Source organism: Bombus affinis, chromosome 1 (assembly GCF_024516045.1).
Source record: "Bombus affinis isolate iyBomAffi1 chromosome 1, iyBomAffi1.2, whole genome shotgun sequence".
Classification (NCBI taxonomy): domain Eukaryota; kingdom Metazoa; phylum Arthropoda; class Insecta; order Hymenoptera; family Apidae; genus Bombus; species Bombus affinis.
In genome coordinates, this window is record NC_066344.1 from 1,654,469 (window position 1) to 1,671,888 (window position 17,420).

At 40.3% G+C, this 17,420-nt stretch overlaps 1 protein-coding gene across 6 annotated transcripts in view; it reads right to left on the minus strand.

Moving 5' to 3' along the window:
- LOC126915950 (uncharacterized) overlaps positions 1-17,420 on the minus strand; it is a 196,747-nt gene that overhangs the window by 104,534 nt on the left and 74,793 nt on the right. For all 6 annotated transcript variants that reach the window (XM_050721223.1, XM_050721185.1, XM_050721194.1 and 3 more), the window contains one exon: positions 3,789-3,879. In XM_050721223.1, the coding sequence (XP_050577180.1) occupies positions 3,789-3,873 (85 nt within the window). In that variant the 5' untranslated portion in view covers positions 3,874-3,879. The remainder of the gene's footprint in view (positions 1-3,788; positions 3,880-17,420) is intronic.

Sequence of the window (17,420 nt, forward strand, 5' to 3'; positions counted from 1 at the left end):
TATCAAATAAGCAAGGGATATGTAAGCAATAATTATTACACAATCGTCATTTCTAAAAACCAAATTCAAATTATTCTCTTCTTTCGCATCTCGAAAAATTTTCGTCGAAACGGTAGATCTCCACGTTTTGAACAAATGTTGACCCTTTTCTAATTTAACGTTCTACCCGGCACGGATCGAAGAGGATAATCTATCGCGGTGCCTAGCGCCGACCGGCTGTCATCCCGGCTCGATATTTTAAAAGTTGAAAAACAGTGTCAAAAATAGACGATAGGAGAGCAGAGGGAGTAAAAAGGGAGGGAAAAATAGAGACTCGCTTTGAGGGCGACGGGCTGGTTTTTCCGCTTACGTGGGCGCGCTTAATTTGCCCTTTTTACTATCCGACCGTCTTGTCCGCGGTAAAAGCCGCCATGGGAATCGGGAGTGAACTTTTCAATCTCGTGGCGGATTCTTGGCTTCCAATCTGCTCCCAATATCACCGGGTATTCGTCGAGCTTTTGAGTTCCGCCGAGTGAATTCCAAAGCTCCCTCTTCACCCCTCGATTTCGATGCGTCGAGTTTATCGAGCGGATAGAGAATCTCGTTCGTGCCACGTCCCATATGCGCCTCTCCTCCCTCTCTCCCTCTTTCTCCACATACGCATTCATGTATTAGTACATACTCGTTCATGAGTATGTGAAAGCTTTGACTGATTCGATATCAACGATACATCAAAGTTGCTAATATATATAAATTAAATGGCAAGCAAACGATCTAAAGCGATATTTCTCGTAGGACGTTAACGTTAACCTATGTATGTGTCATATGAAACGTGAATTATTCATTGAAACGGTAGCTGATTATTTAAATGGTTTCTTAATTCTCGCAAATGCCAATTTTTCCCCTCCACATACTAAGTTTTGGAGATAAATTTCAACCTGCCATAACATTCTACGATAGCGCTGCTAAAAGATAAATGAGTCGTCGTCGGTCTTCCTTTTCCCAATTTTCTAACTAAATGACACTCTTTCGGAGAGAAACGAGTGTACGCATATACTTTTGAACCGTAGTGTACATGCGAATGTAACGTACGTTGTATCGAGGTCTTATCGCGGACTATCGACACACGAAAATTTCATAGCGAAACTTTGTTCGTCGGCCATTCGATCATACGACGGTTGTAAATTCATTTATATACCTTGGTCGAGCAGTCGAGAAAGGATAACTTTGTGGCGGTGTATTGTGATTGGCAAGCATGAACGTACGTGCTATAGAGCCGCGGTGATTTTCACGAGCTTTTTTCAGAACGTTCGTTTCCAACGGATTTATAGTTATGGCGTACACGATGTGGATATGGTATCTTCCCTTTTTGACCTTTTTTTCGGCTGGTTTTAATAGCGCGAGGGAATATGTTTCAGAAAAAGAACTATGATATCGGAGCTATTGCTACAGATTTTTTCGTTCCTATGATGAGCGTTAATGGTATTTTGTATGCTTTTAGTTGTTACATCGGAGAGAATATTTTACCTTTAATTGGTATCGTTGGATCGTAGGTAACTGGAATAATTTGGCTTTAGCTGCTCAACATTGCAGTATTTTTAATTTCAATTTATATTTGTATTTTATATTTTACACGACACAAATTATCGATCTCTTCTATCCCGTGTAATATAGACCAGAAATTAAGATTAATCATCGACCGAAATTATTATGGTTAGCCATGATCCCATTCTTTCTTGTCGAATAATATTAGCAAGGTACGACTTTAAAATATTTTAGAAAATATATAGGAATTTTCGAAATATTCGTGTTGTAAAATGCACAGATAACTAGATACAAGCAAACTCAAACAAATCCCTTTCGTCTCTCGGCTAATACTTTTGCAAAATTTCAATCTTTTCTAAGATACTTGCATCTCGCGGTTCGTTAAAAAACACTTTCCCTTTCCTTAAAAAACAATTCCCTTTTATCTCATGGCTAATACTTTTGCAAAATTTCAATCTTTTCTAAGATACTTGCATGTCGCGGTTCGTTAAAAAACACATCAGTCACATATGAACGATGAATAATTGACAGGACGAGATATAACTTTCGAGAGTCTTGCGGTACCAAATAACAATTTTAATTAGGAAACTTTATTAATATCCAGATGAACGTGGTAGGGAGAAACTGATTCGCGAGAAGCGATTGCACGAGGAACGAAAGATTGAGAACGACGCTGACTAACGAGATTAAGAATTGAATTCGCCGATCCCGATCTAACCTAATTTTGCGCAACGACTCAACCGTAAGAAGCTTCCCTCGACGAGAGCACACGAAAGACGACACACAGGGAATGTTGTAATTCTTATTGGCGGAAAGACACGTGGTTCTAATTAACTTCGTGTCGTCGCCAGGGATTTAATCCCGTGGAGAATCGTTTCACCGACCGAGCAGTAGAAAACGGCAAGACTCTGCATCTTTCGTAATGTCGTGGAACCGCCCATGAACAGAATTGAAGCGCTTCCAAACGAATTATTCCTCGGAAATACGAATTCTTCCTTCTATTATACATGCAGTGACCATAAAAAAAATGTTGTAAATGACTACAGATACAGTTACAGTAAATAGTAACTAGAAGATAGTCCTAGATACAATCGATAGATTTAACCGATAGGTTTAAGATATTATTTTGTTTTTATCCTTAGTCCAAGTAAGAAAGTGCAATAAAGATTTTTCGCTTCAGTCAGGTGTGATAGATTTATCCAAAGAATATGCGATCCTATCTCTGAATACAGAAATAACAACAAAAAATATTTCTACACTGTCGTACTTATTACGACATTTATATGTTAATTAACCGTTCGAGTTCCAAGCAACGCGATCGCGCTGTTTAGATTTTGCGTGGAAAAGTCTCAGTACATTCGAACGCTACGAACGACTGACGATATTTTGTATTTCATTGTTACCTTCTGAATAATTCTTATTGAACAAAACTTGAAATATTTAGAAACTAATAGTACGCATATATAATAATACAGGTGTATTTCATAAAGTAACAAATATAACGAGCGCCATCGTGCCGCTTGTTTCTCTTCGATTTTTCGACCCTGTCTTTTCAATGACTCCTGGGACTCAAACGATTAATTAGGTACAAGTATATCGCATATCGATGCCAAACGATGTGTTATTTAGCAGTACTTTCGTACAACTAGAAAAATTGAATACTATGGAAATAAAATATAGAAATCGATAGAAAAGAAGCAGGTTTATTAAAAGAAAGGATGGGTCCAATACTTTACGTAGACACTGTACATGAATTTTGTCTCCGAGTTTGCTTTAAACCCTACTGCTTCGTAATCTACACTGTGTAATTTTTTTATTTTTATCGTTCAGGTAACCGTTCAAAAAATTTGTTATGACACGATCACTAGCAGGCTGATTTTAACACGTCCATTGGTCATTGGATATTTATTACGTTCAATGTTATATGATAATGAATAACATTTATATAAATTTATTTATAGTATAAAAACTTAAACATATGCTTCACATGTACCATTATCATGAAAGTTTTCTAAAAGTTTTGTCACTTTCAATTTGCATTTAGTATGTACATATCGTAGAGTGTTAAACGTCTCGATAATCTTGCTCATGAATTATTTATTGTTTTATTTCATTTTCTCTACCTTTTGTATCGTGTTACTTCCATATGATTTTATTACCTATCGCCCTGACAGCTTTTTGGACAGACAATTTGAGGACGTAAATGTGAACGTAGGCGATTTCGAACGTGTTAATTAAACGAAGTAATAAATGATATCACTCACTGATGTTCTTTTCCCTGTACTGTTGCAATGCGTCGCTGGTGAGGCAGGCGAGGACCAACCACACGACGAAGCCACACCTTCTCATTTCGACCTGCAAGGTAACGCATGAATTAATTATAATGCGTTTGAGAACATTCAGAAACCGCAGCAGTTCTCCAACCCGTGCGACTGTCTCACTGTTCGCACGATAAAATACGTGTACGCTCAGCGAACTTTCTGAATGGCAAATACTTATTAAAATTCTATCAGTTTGAATTACTAAAAGTAACGCGATAGGTTGTAAGCTGAAAATATGACTAATAAATAATTTGAACCGAGTAATTTATTTCCTAGCGAAAAGTATACTATTCATAAAATTTTACAATCGTTTTATAGTAATTTATATAGCTGATCTGCTTCTACTTCCAACGCGCGAAGAACAAATTTTATTACTGTAAATTCATTCAGCGTGGAACGAGTGCAAAAAATCTGATTTAAAATTCAGCTTTCTCTTATCCCACACACGCCGCTCCTACATTCGACGCTTTTCGCGAGATTCATACCACTGAAGCGTCGGTTTCTACGTAATTTACGGATTAAATTTAACTACATATTACCCCACTCAACCTTCGACCAGAAACATTTAAAATCACAGAATTGGAAGGTGGTGAGAGTAACACAGCTTCGATTTTAGTCCTTGGAAAAGTAAATGCAATCCGATTCGTCTTTGACAGAATCGAAACAACGCTCGTAAAGAAATAAATAATTGGTAAATACAAAAATTACGACGTATAACAGTTTGTCGATGGAGTATCGAACGAGTCGATATTTCCTAGTTAACGTAATAGATTAAAATCTTCCGAAACGAGATAAAGCCACGTGACATCAAACGGTGCAGCCAGGTTTCCCGATCACCCACGATCAATCTCTCGCAATCTGCCATAGTCTATTTCGTCATAACGTCGGTCGTGAACCTCTTTCGACAATGGAACAATAGCGAGGCACACGCGCGGCTGCCACTATCTACACCTCGACAATGTCGTGAAACTGGTAAACTCTCGACTGCGCGAACAAAAGGGTCCTACAATTTGACTTTGGACGATCAGATCGCCACGAACAGATGTTAGTATTAACAGGCTGTATACGAAATGGACGGAGATCATCGACGGCGCTGCCGTGCGGTAATCGATCGCCGTAATGCTTTCATGTCACTGACAACTGTCGTGCGGTTCGAAGGGGTCCCAGTGGCAGTCTGGCCTGTCACGAATCAAAAGCGAGCCGGTACGATGAGATCCTGTCTGCCAATTGTCGGCGTCGATTGCCCGCTCATTAACGCATAGTCTGCACCCTGTCAGACCTATCTGCGTCTCCTAGTCGATATCTCGTTAATAGTCAACATTGTACGTGAGTACGAGTCGTAAAACGTCAGACTGCCATCTCTGCGACCAAGTTCGATCGTTTAAACTAATTAACGAGATTCTCAGCGGACAATTACGTTGCTGGATTCATAAACCACGAGAACCTAGACTCTAGAGTCTAGACCCTTGTCAAACGGAATGGCAGAAGCGTTTACATGCGTCGGATTACAATGCTCCATTTGTCGGAGATTCGAAAGTTTATATCGTTCGAAGAACTTTTGGACAGCTTGAAGTTTCCAGGGTTTAGGCTTCCCGCGATGCTTTATTCTAATTTACTATTGAGAGGTTTTAGAAAGCGGAGAGTTCTTTTTGATCTTCTGTTCTGTTTGATTTACATTAATGTTCAAAAGCGTGCATATCGTCGTACCATCTATTTTTCACAGGTATTTTAAGAGTGAAATTGAGCCGTGATCGTAATTGTACTTATCCATTAAGGACTAAATTATGACATACAACTAAGGTAGATATAATAAATAAAGTCATCGATACACAGGAAGATAGTTTTTCATTTTTATAGCCATATACCATTTTCCATTAAAACGGTTTTCCTTTATCGTTAAACAAAATTAGCTAAGCTAGAAATAATAAAGAAATGTCAGAAAATCACTGTGTAGTTAACCAAAATCACCTGCAACTTTAACCCAATCCACATCGTACGCTACCCAAGCAAATCTGCATAAAGGTCGAACTCCACCGATTACGCAACACCGATAACAATTCAGCACGCTGTTCCGGCCAACATCGTTCGCTGAACGGCAACATTTCGTGAAATCGCGGAGGCGGACCAACGCTAGCCAGAATCTCGTTAATTTCGCGGATAAAGAGCCGTCGTCGCTCGGATGGAAGTTTCTACTTTGCGCCGCCGATCATATTCATGGGAAAAGGTCTTGAACGTATACGTAGAACTCGGCCTGGCGCCGAACAAAACATTTTCTACCATCCTGATCGCGTTTCGAAATCCTCAAAGAAATATATCTGTGTATAGGTATATAGATATTTCATAGGATCACGTATCCTTCTGCCTATAACTATAGATATTCCGTAATATCTCGCTTATCCTCTCATCGACGGTGTTGTAACTTGTGCGTTGTTTTATTATCTCAAGCTTCATAAATCGCTAGGATTATTAGTGACTACTTTTTGTGTTACAACGACGTTGTACCAAAACATGTTCTCGTATATAGAGCTTCTAATGTTCTAAGTTTCGTATATTCTCATTTTTGCTAGAAATTCTAGTGCTCTGAGACTGTTAATGAAGTGGTGTTTTCCATACACATATACATATACACAAGAGATTAATTCCAGGTATTCTAAAGTACACGGAGCTCTGTTATCGGTAGACGGTAGACTTGTACGTGTTTATGAAAAATGTGGAGATGAAAAACTACGTAAGAAAGCAGGTAATATACAGAAATATATGAAGCGTGCAAAGTACAGTGTTTCTTGTAATACTATTTAATACGTAAAACAATATTTTACCTGCATATGAGTTCCATTTTTTTAATCATCCCCATAAGAATATGAATTTGCACAAATGTAGTATCTAAATGGGTCTTTAGAGGAAAGGACAAGTAACGATGTTTTGATTTAATAAATAATATTCAGAACAACGAAATGATTACAATACTGTCGTACGTCTTATTCTCGTACTCGGCTTTCGACTTCCCGATTCACACTCTCCGGCTTCTACACTCGCTCGCTCTCGCTTCTCAACTCACACTGCACGCCTTTTGCATTCGTTCTCTCCGACTTCTCAACTAACACTGCCTTTAGCTTTGTCTTTTCCCGTCCTATCGGACACGTGTCCCGAAACGCCCGTGGCCAGGGTCGCGCAGGCCCTTTCCACGAAACTATCCACTTGAAAGGATCGACGACACATTGATGTACCCGACGATGCCGCGGCTCTCGCGACTTTGTTTACGGTTCGGCCGATATCTTAGGCCTTTTGTCCACGATACTACATAAATAATCGTCTAATTATCAACATTAAGACGCTGTTACTCTAATGTCTCGGTACGTGTACGATGAGTTTGTGCACAGCTCAACACGAAGCACCTACGATTTCAAATAGATTCCGAATCGGTAACACCACGCTGACATAAGCGCGATACAACTAGGAAATAAATCGAGTTGCAAAGATGTTGGCCAAAAATCGACCAGGACTCGAACCGCGGTCGCAAATCCGAGCACGAGACAGCCGAGCCAGCAGCGCGTCTTTTCATCGTCCTGTGATTGAGTCGTCCGACCGCTGAATTCTTCGTCCACGATCGTCTGCCATATTTACTTGCGCGGTTCCTTTGAGGATCGTCGAGTACAAACTGTTGTCCTTATCCGGTAGCTGCCCGATCGCCAGCTATTTGTATAAATATTTGCGACAGCCCGGTCGACCATTTGCATGTAAACGTTGAACAAAAAGCATCTTTTTCTCCTTGTGTATCTACCGGTGTATCGTATACGTGTTCAAGAATTTGTTCAGATCTGGTAAGAATTGTTTCTGCTTGAATGGCTCATGGGGTGTAGGATTCGGTGAGAATGGGTGCTTACGAGACCTCGTGGCATAATTTTCTCGATATATTATGCGGGTGCTGTGGATTTCTCGGAATGGATTTCAGATGTTTCAAAAATTTGTACCTAGATATATCGCTTAGGAGGGTGCGTCATTTGATTTTAAAATACATTATCGTATACAAAGATTTATTAAACGCGTGTATTATTACGGAGAATGTACAAGTACAACCGAAAAAATGAACGATTGTAGCATATTTGGTATATTATTCCATTTACCAAATTTGCTGCGAGAATTGCACGGTTAATTTATAGAACATCCTATATATCATGGTCTCGATAGGGATACGAATTTTTCCCATGTATATACGCGGAAATTTATTGAAAAGTCTATCAAAATTTACGTGACTTGATACTTTACGTTACGAAGCAAAACACACTGGTTCAATTTACACCAACCATTCGACACGACCAATTTATACCAAACATTACATTTTATTCAATCACCGTAAATGCCCTGATATTTACGGCCGTCCATACGCGAAAATACGAGTCGTTAGTTAAAATCACTGAAAATCCTGATACAAAGAGTTCTAACAGAGACGAAGATCTCCCTATAGCTGCACCAAATCAACCCGTCTCAAGCATCCAAGCCACTCTATACCTTCGAGAACGAAACCATCTAAAGAAGAGACCGAATGAAACCCATAAAATAGCAGAGATAAAAAGGGATGGACAATGTCGTGCTCCATATCCGTCATGGTTCGTTCGCGCTTATTTCGCGAACGAACGAGCCAGGGCTTTGATCCTGTCCAAAGAATGGACGACTCCGTCAGCAGTAGCCTATATTTCTCGGTGGGGCTTATCCCTTTCCTTCTACCAGGCTATTCCCGGCAAATCCTCCAACGAGTAGCGTGGAAGTTTCTATTTTTCCCAAAGGGAAACATCGCCGGTGGAAGCTACCCAGAGTTCTCACCGGCAGTAGGAGAGGATGCAGCGTGTGCTTGGCGCGAACACACGTAAATCCTCGTGGACCAAACGTGGACCTGTGTCTCGAGACGACGACGAGCTGCACGCTGGAACCGGAACAGCGCCTTCGAGCATCCTTTCGTACGGTTCATCGATCGCTGAAGCGAGGCTGGCCAGGCGTGAGCCCACGCTACTTGCACGTATCTCGTTTCACGGTTAGCCGGATCTAAAATATTCCCCAGCCCTTTTCATCGGGGACGGCCTCGGCGAGTCCTCTATGGAGGACCTTGATCCGCCCGCGTGAATAAACCGGCGGCGTATCCGCGCCGTGAAGGCAAACAGGATGCATTTCGATTTCGGGGTCGATCGATACGCGGATATAGCTGTAGAGCCGTTCTTTCCATCCGTAGTTCCGACTAACGTTGGATTATGAACTTTGCCCCGACGAAAGAGCGCTTAAACAGCAGGGTTGAAAGGATCCTGCAATAAGGAAAATTGATTCCGAGATGGCGGGTCCTATCTGCCGTGTACTAAGCGTAACGAACGAAGAAAGGGGAATCGTCCGCTGCGTGCTATATATATATATATATATATATATAGTAACAATGATTTTATTGCAGTCGGGAGTAAAATATGGATAATTAAGTAGGAAGTTAAAAGGAGAGAAACGATCGTATCGAAGAGATGGAACGAGGGATAGGAAAAGGAGTTAAAACGTGAGATTTGGCGCACAAAGAATCTTCTCTTCTATGAATTAAATATAAGTAAAAATAAGACATATTATAGATAAGAAGAAGATCTTAAGCGATACGTTTTTATCTATGATCGTTTTCTGTGCAATTAAGAATAGTAACTCTAAATTATCTCGACATTCCAGATGCTGAATAATCAAACTAGAACTATGTAATTCTCTGTTGATACTCCCACCTACCCTAGACGACGATACAGGCTAGCTTAACCTACAACCTGGATAATTCAGCCAAGGCCTTCCAAGTATTTAGCGATCCCGTTATATCCTTACACCCTGTTGAATGGTCTCTTCAGAAAATTCATCCTCCGTCCCCGAATTATCCACATCTTGCTATACTCGTTTGTCTTCCAAATCCGAGGATTGCTCCTCTCTAAATTAAACGAGTCCAAAAATTTTTCGAAAAAAAGAGAAACAATTATTCCGGATTCCGCTCACATCCTTCGGCGCACACGGTTATCCCCGTTAAGCCAGAAATCTTGAGATTATCGAAGCGAGAACGGTCGGTGGTTTTTACACGCGCTAGATGTACGTTCATTTCTCAAATGTCGTCGCGAGAAAGACGCAGACGTTGACCAGGGAAAGAAAGACGAAGGCCGAAAAACATCCAGGGAGCATCGCAGGGGCTTCTCCGCGCTCGCGTTGAACCCGGAGGAAAAATGAGCAGGAGCCTGGGCGAGAATAGAAGGATTTGCGAGGGAATTTCTGACGGCGTTCTGGCCACATCCGACCGAGTGATAATTAGGGCTGTTCGTCACGGAACTGGCAAGGCAAGAAGGGCCAGGGCAAGGTTCCCGCAAGAAAAGCCGCTGATCGAACAAACTTCCTCGCTAAGTAGCTCTCCAGAGATTAAACCGGCGCGGCGGCTCTATTCACCAGCCAGAAATTCACTTCCCGTCCCGGCGGCAAACTTTCTCAACTCTGTTAATGATATTTGTATAAAAGCGATCGCTGTTGATCTCGGGATCGTTCCACCGACGATATCGAATTTACGAATTCTATTCAAAAGGGGTTGAGGTTTTTGTGGTAGCGGTTCGTATAAATTGTTTCGCGTAACACGTTGGCCGCGGCCCCGATTTCGATTTTCTACCATGCTGTATGCTATAACAAAACATTTTCATACAGTATCGCGTACTATGTATATTTATATCCCGATACTTTACATACGCGTGTGTTTTATATATGAATTGCACTAATAATTTTGGACAATAATTTTGGGCATTGTAGTTTAAATCGGTCTAAAAATACGCGTCGAATCGAGTACGCGTGGAACGCAATGAACGCGTCGAGCAGATTCTATGTTAATGATAAATATCGTATTTTCTAATTTTATTACAAAATATTAACAATGTTTCTTCTTACTTTTTTTTATCAATCTAAATCAATAATATTTCCCTTCTTATCTCGATAAAGAAATGCAATTGAAATTACAATTCGAAAGTGGCTAATTAATTGAAACTCAAATTAAAAGTGAAATTACAGCTAATGAACGTTAGATCTCTGTAGAATGCTTGCAACTGATATTATGTTACTACAATAGAAGCTTTACTCGAGACTGTCAAAGAAGAAACATAATACTTGCGTGGTATGCTAGTTGTCGATATGATTAAGCAGCGAGCTATTGTCCTCGTGTATTGTCCCCCTTAACCAACACTCAGAATTACGTTTAACTTGCTCCACGCTAATGAAATTACATTAGAAAGTTTCAGTCTTTGATGGTTGCATATCCATGAACTTTGCTAATTGTGTTATATTAGCATACAAGTATTCCAGTCACGTTAGTCTCGTCTCGCGATAAACAGTTTCCAAAACGTTTCGAACTGATTTCGGCCACATTAGAAAAGACTTTATTTTAATTTCGTGATCGTATCTAATTTGATATTCATCGCTTAACCAATTAAGCTACCAGCTACATCTATTATAAAAAAATGCAATTGTTAAGAAGAAAATAAAATTATCGAACCACTGAGCAAACAATTTACCATAATAAAGTATGATTCTACGAACCAGACTCCCTGTACAAAGTCAACATTTACGCAATTACGTACAACTTAAACATCGTTCCTGCGTACGTACGATCTTAATCGATAAATCGAGCCAGTACCCGATATATTAATTTGCATAACAATTTCGAAAGATGGGCGAAACTGCGAAATAACTCGGTGATCTCGTAGCCGCGAATCCGTAGTCGCAACGAAATAGAACTCAGGGGAAATTACTTGGCTGGCGTTGGAAAGCTCGTGGTCGAATGAAAATCTAAGAATTTCGCGATCAACCTTCCAAAAGGCTCTCGTCTGCAGCGAGGTCTTGCATCCCTACCACCACCGCCTAGTGTCGTCTCGTTTCGGGGCCGAACGATGAACTGAATAATGAAAGCAATCCGGCAAGCTCCGACCTGAAATTGCCTCTGAAATTTCTGACACAGGTCTCCTCGACGATTTATTCTCTCGCTTACGCTCCTTTATAACCGTAATTCTCCTCGACTTGTCGAGGAGAACAACCAATCGTTAAGAGAGATCGAAGCGTGGCTTCGAACCAAACAGACGAAGAAAATGAGAAACGAGAGAAAAAAGAAGGAAAAAGGGTACGGTTAATCCGACGATATTATAAGGTCGCGAATAAACAGAAATAAATTTTCAGGGTTAGCAACGATACCAGACGTTATTAATAGCAGGCTGAGCGTCTCTCGTTTCACCTCGTCCTCTGGCAGGCTCGGGCGAGAATTAAAGAGAACGGTTGGAAGAGGCAACGAAAGGAGGGAGAATAAAGCCGGAAGACGATGAAAGTTTAACTCGTCCCCCTGGCCGGAATCACCGAGATGAAGCACCTGAACGTTGCGTCGCTTCGTTTTCCGCAGTATGTTTCGAGTCTTAATATTGCTTCGCCGCTCTTATTGCTATCGTCGCCGGCACACCCCCGTGGCCCCTTTGTCGTCCTATTGTGGTCTGGCGTGGCGCACGCGAAAAGCAATAAAGCAAGCGACGCGGCGTTCCGCTGATAAAGGAAACGAACGCCACGCTCGCACAGCGGAGGAACGCGAAACGAATGAGAAATTCCGACCACGACACGTATTTTGTTACTTTAATCGTGTTATCGTTACGTGCGGCTATACACCGCCAGCTTAACCAGAGCTTCGGTTCGAGATTAAGAACAAAAAGCGATTCCTGTCTCGTACCACGTGTTACTCTTGTTCTGTTCGGTAATCGTGGCGTTTTCGATTGCCGTTTAGAATGGAAACGCACGTTCCAAATAATCAAACGGTCATCCAAATATTTTCGACGAGAATAACATCCAAGGAATACACATAAATCGTAAGGGACTTGGTTCGCTTAGAATTTACTGTTATTGTCTTTTATCAATAATTTTTTCATATTCATAATCTTACGATCGTTTCCGGGTCAGCTAGCTAAAGGATCGAGATTCCGATGTTTCGTTTAGATCGGAACCGAAACGTTCTGCCTTGTAAGAACAACTGATAATTCTCTGGAAAGTCTCTTCTCCAGTTTTCAAACGAACTTGCAACTCTCGTCAATCTTGTTCCTTCGAAAGGTTTCTTTATTCGTAGTTCATGTAAACGCGGATTTTCATTTTCTGACCACGTGTACTTCTAATTCCCAATTTTATTCCTTAAACCGTTCTTTGCTTTCCATCCAGAAAAATATTTATACAATTTCCGATCTCTTATTAGTCACAGGAATTCTCACTCGCCACATTGCGTTCAAAATCTAAGAACAATACGAATAGAAGCGTTCTCAAGTTACTTCTAACCATACAACACCAGGAAACTATCGTATTTGCCAGTTTCTCTGAATGTCTACTCCTAGTTGCGTATTCCCGCTTCTTCCTACGAAAGCAACAAATTATGCTATTGTCTAGATAAAAGGATACCTTCTTTTAATAAAAACATTTTACTTTCCTTAAGATCGTCTTGCTGCTGCTTAAACTAGATTGCCCGCCCTTAGGAGGATTCTGTTTGACACACATAGACGGTAATTATACTTCGACGGTTCCGTCGTCTACTCGCACTTCCCTTTTCGCGCGAAAACTCAGTCGTTTCTAAACCAATTATCGCTTTATCTTGTACCGTAGTAATCAGGAAACCAGAGTGTATTTGTTATTTACGAATAACAGGATTAAACTCTCTTCTTCCAATAAAGATCCTACGAAAACGTACCAAGTCTGTGAAGACTGATTAAACGAATACCAGAGTATCTTTGAAGCGAGCAAGTGAAAAACTAAATGAAAACCTTTTCACGTTGTACGTACGACAAACAGGGGACAAAGAAGCTTCGATAGAAATACGTGTACATATTTACAGGACAAGCTGGTCTCTTATTTATCAAACGACACTGCGATGAGATTGCTATACTATGGAAGGAAGTCTAGGGGTGGTAGAATGAACGCAAAAGATCGAGTCGAACGAGGAGCTGGTATCCTTAGCTTGTCGTCCAATCATTTTCGCTCTCGGAGCTACGTCTTTCCGGGCGATATTCCTTATTTGTTCCAGATGCCCGGTAGTAGCTCCACTGAAAGAGGCTGCATCGACATGTACTTAAGACACCCATGGGGATGAAGGTATGGGATAATGGAAAGAGGGATGAAAGGCGAAAGTCAGCGAGGCGAGGCGAACGTAAAAAGAAGCAGAAACGGCTTCGACGTGGTCGAGCAACCTCGATATTTTATCCATTTTCTGTTTTCCTTCGCAAATAGACCGCGAACACGGCCCAGTGTTTCCTGACGTGGTAAGATTCAAACGTGACTGGGGAAACAGGGTAACAGTGCGTGTATATAGGCGCATATCGACGCGCTTATTTTTGTTCTCAGTCACCGACGTTGCGGTTGAAGTCTGTTCTGTCGATAGGAAATAGGCGACGATCTTTGTTTTTCGTTCGTCGAGCGTAACTGGCCGAACGAGGCTGCCTCGCGTGCTACTGCACTCACCCGGGTGAAAACTTGCTTTTCAATTTCTCGAGAATCACGCGAGTGACTTATCATCGCGCAACAATTCGCGTCTTTCTCTCGTCTACTTCGATGTCCGTTTCGTAGAAAACTCGAGAAAAAGATCGTGGAGAACAATTGTGAAAAATGTTTGAAATATTAAATATAAATAATGTTTGAAATATTATGCACAATTATAGCCGTTTATGCTCATGATTATTATTATTAATAACATTATCAATTTTGCTCAAAATGACAACGTGAGCTCGCGCTCGCCATCCATATGCAGATGCGCTAGATGCTCGATACATTTAACCGATAGGTTTGAGATATTCTTTCGTTTTCATCCCTGGTCCATGTAAGAAAGTGCAATAAAGGTTTTTCGGCTCAGAACGGTGCGATAGATTTATCCAAAGAATAAAATAATAGCTATTGTGACCTTACATCTGAATACAGAAATAACAACAAATTTCTTCGCAATCAAATGGTTCCTTAAAAAATTTTATGATATTCTGAGACGCTCGTTAACACAGCGCGTACGGGTCTGCGCGCTTAACGCGCTCCCACGGCCCGCACATTTTTTATCGGCAGAGATCTATCGATATACCGGCTATTCTGACTTATCGCTTTTACGTGCTTGGAATGTCAACATTCAGTTGTTTCGCTAATTTATTCGTCACAAGAATGCGCGAGCCTCATTACCCTGGTAACACAACAAAAACATTTGTCTCTGGTTGCTTAAGTCATCGATTTAGTCGAAAAAGCACGAAAACGAGATATCTCGTGATCCGGTCACAACGTTCGGCTTGCTAAACACGAGATATCTCGTGACCAGTACGTAATGCGTTAACTGAGACTCTTTATCGTATTGTACAATCGTTCGAAACGTTTAATACTTTGCTCGATAAAGATCAAAATTCCGAGAGAAGAAATTTCAGCGTGAAATTTTATTCGCATAGGTAAATCTTGTATTTACGTGGAATATATATCAAGTATCGCGATACATATCATCGATAAGCGTTAATTAACCTCATCAAGCGTTCATCCATAAATCGAACGATACAAATTTGAAGAATGGTTAGCTTCTCGAATTATTATTAGCTGGTCGAATTTGAAAGAAACTTTCGTATCCCTAAAAGACACCAGACTACCTTGATATTCGATGTCAGAAATAGTTTAATAATCTTGCAGGTGAAGGATCGATCGTTATTCGCGAAAAGGAAGGAACAATCGGTTTTCCTGCACGAACGATATCCGGACAGCTTCGAAGTTTCGACAATCGTTTCAACGATGCCCGCATGACTTCCCATCCAAGTTTTGATAATTGCCCCCACTACTGGCCGAACTTTAATCGAATTACGTTCAATTATTCCGCTTCTGTCAATAAGCCGAACGAATAATTACTCGTGAAAACGACGAGACGGATGGGATTCGACATTTCCCAATCGATTCCGCATATTAAATCCGAGTTTGTTATCTGCCTGCCACACATTCTGTATTATTATTGTAATATTTTACGAAAGAAGACAAGTTAATGAAATAAAGCTACCACGTTCACGACCGTGTCGAATTAATTTGCATCGAATTTGAAATGTAGTTATGTCTCCAGCTATGCGCTTCTGCTTAATATACAATAGCACTGTTAACTTCGCGTCGTATCGTAGCGGCAGCCAATTGTACGGTATGGGGGCACATGGAAAACTGTTTTGAATTTTGTAACAGGAACCATTATCTATCCTTTGATCGGAGCTAACGAGGAAATTTTAGAGTTTATTAACCGGAACAGCTGCACACTTTGATCGTGCTCTAAATACATTTTATTACAGCGTACGATCGGCTTGTATTATGGAAATAGTGGGGCGATATTGATACGATAGCATGAATTATTATTAATTATTAATTATTGACGAGAGATTGGTAAATTTACGAAGCGAAAAGATGGCTGCTTGGTTTTAAGGGAAACAGCGAAAAGAACAGTTTGATGTACGAGAAACGATTATCATTAGTTTGTGAGCTAAATGGAAGAGTAAGTTGATCGGTAATATCGATCAACTCGATTAATTCATGCAGCAGGAACGTTCGTTCGTTTTAATTAAATCGATTTTGAAACAGATTGATAATATTATTACGCACGCGTGTAAACCATCTATCGATCTAGTTTTTACAAGTTATGACAGAGAATAATATATCAACCAAAAAACGTTGAAGCGCCTAATTCTTCTATTTCTATTCTGCTACGTCGATCTCTAAATATGACTTGTGATGAAAACTGATATATTTTCTTAATTCTATTCTATTTACTCGTCATGTAGTGGCTTTGTTACACATATCGTAATTTATCGCTATATAATTGTATTAAAACACTTTGACTGCCACGTCGAAATCACATGTTTCGCCGAGGACACCACGGGAATATTTTTATTATTCGAAGCATATAATGGCAAAATAATAATAAATCGATGATGTAAGGTTTTTTTCCCGATGGACCGTTTATCTTATTATTGGTCACGGGTGACCACCGTGACGACTTGGTAACAGTCGATAGCGACGTATTATAACGAGGCTTCGTTTACTTCAACAAACCATTCGCGTTCGTTGTTTGGTCGTAAGCAAAACGTGCAGAATATATCGTTGAAACGTGTAGAAGATACTAGTAAACGGTATTTGCTCATTGTATATATAATGGTAAGGTATGTGTACACTTCTAACTTCAATTATACGATTATAAAGCAGCATTTACCATTATTTTCTAAGCTGTGTTTATAATAATATTCGTGGATTACCCCTCAAAGATGTGGATGCAAACACAGTGCACCGTTAGATGCAAGATTTGTTCTCATTTTTTTTTATCAATATTCTAATAAAAATGTTTAATCGTTCAATGTTGCACTTTTTATTTCAAAGTATCTTCTATTTATCGGTTATATTCAAAATGCCCTAGCTGTCATTTTTCGTACAATTTTTACAATTGTAAAAAGTTCATGCGCTCCGGTCACCAATAAGTGTGGCAGTAAAAGTGTTAATACCAAAAACATTCCATTCGTATTAATTATTGATCTCTAGACTCCAAGGACC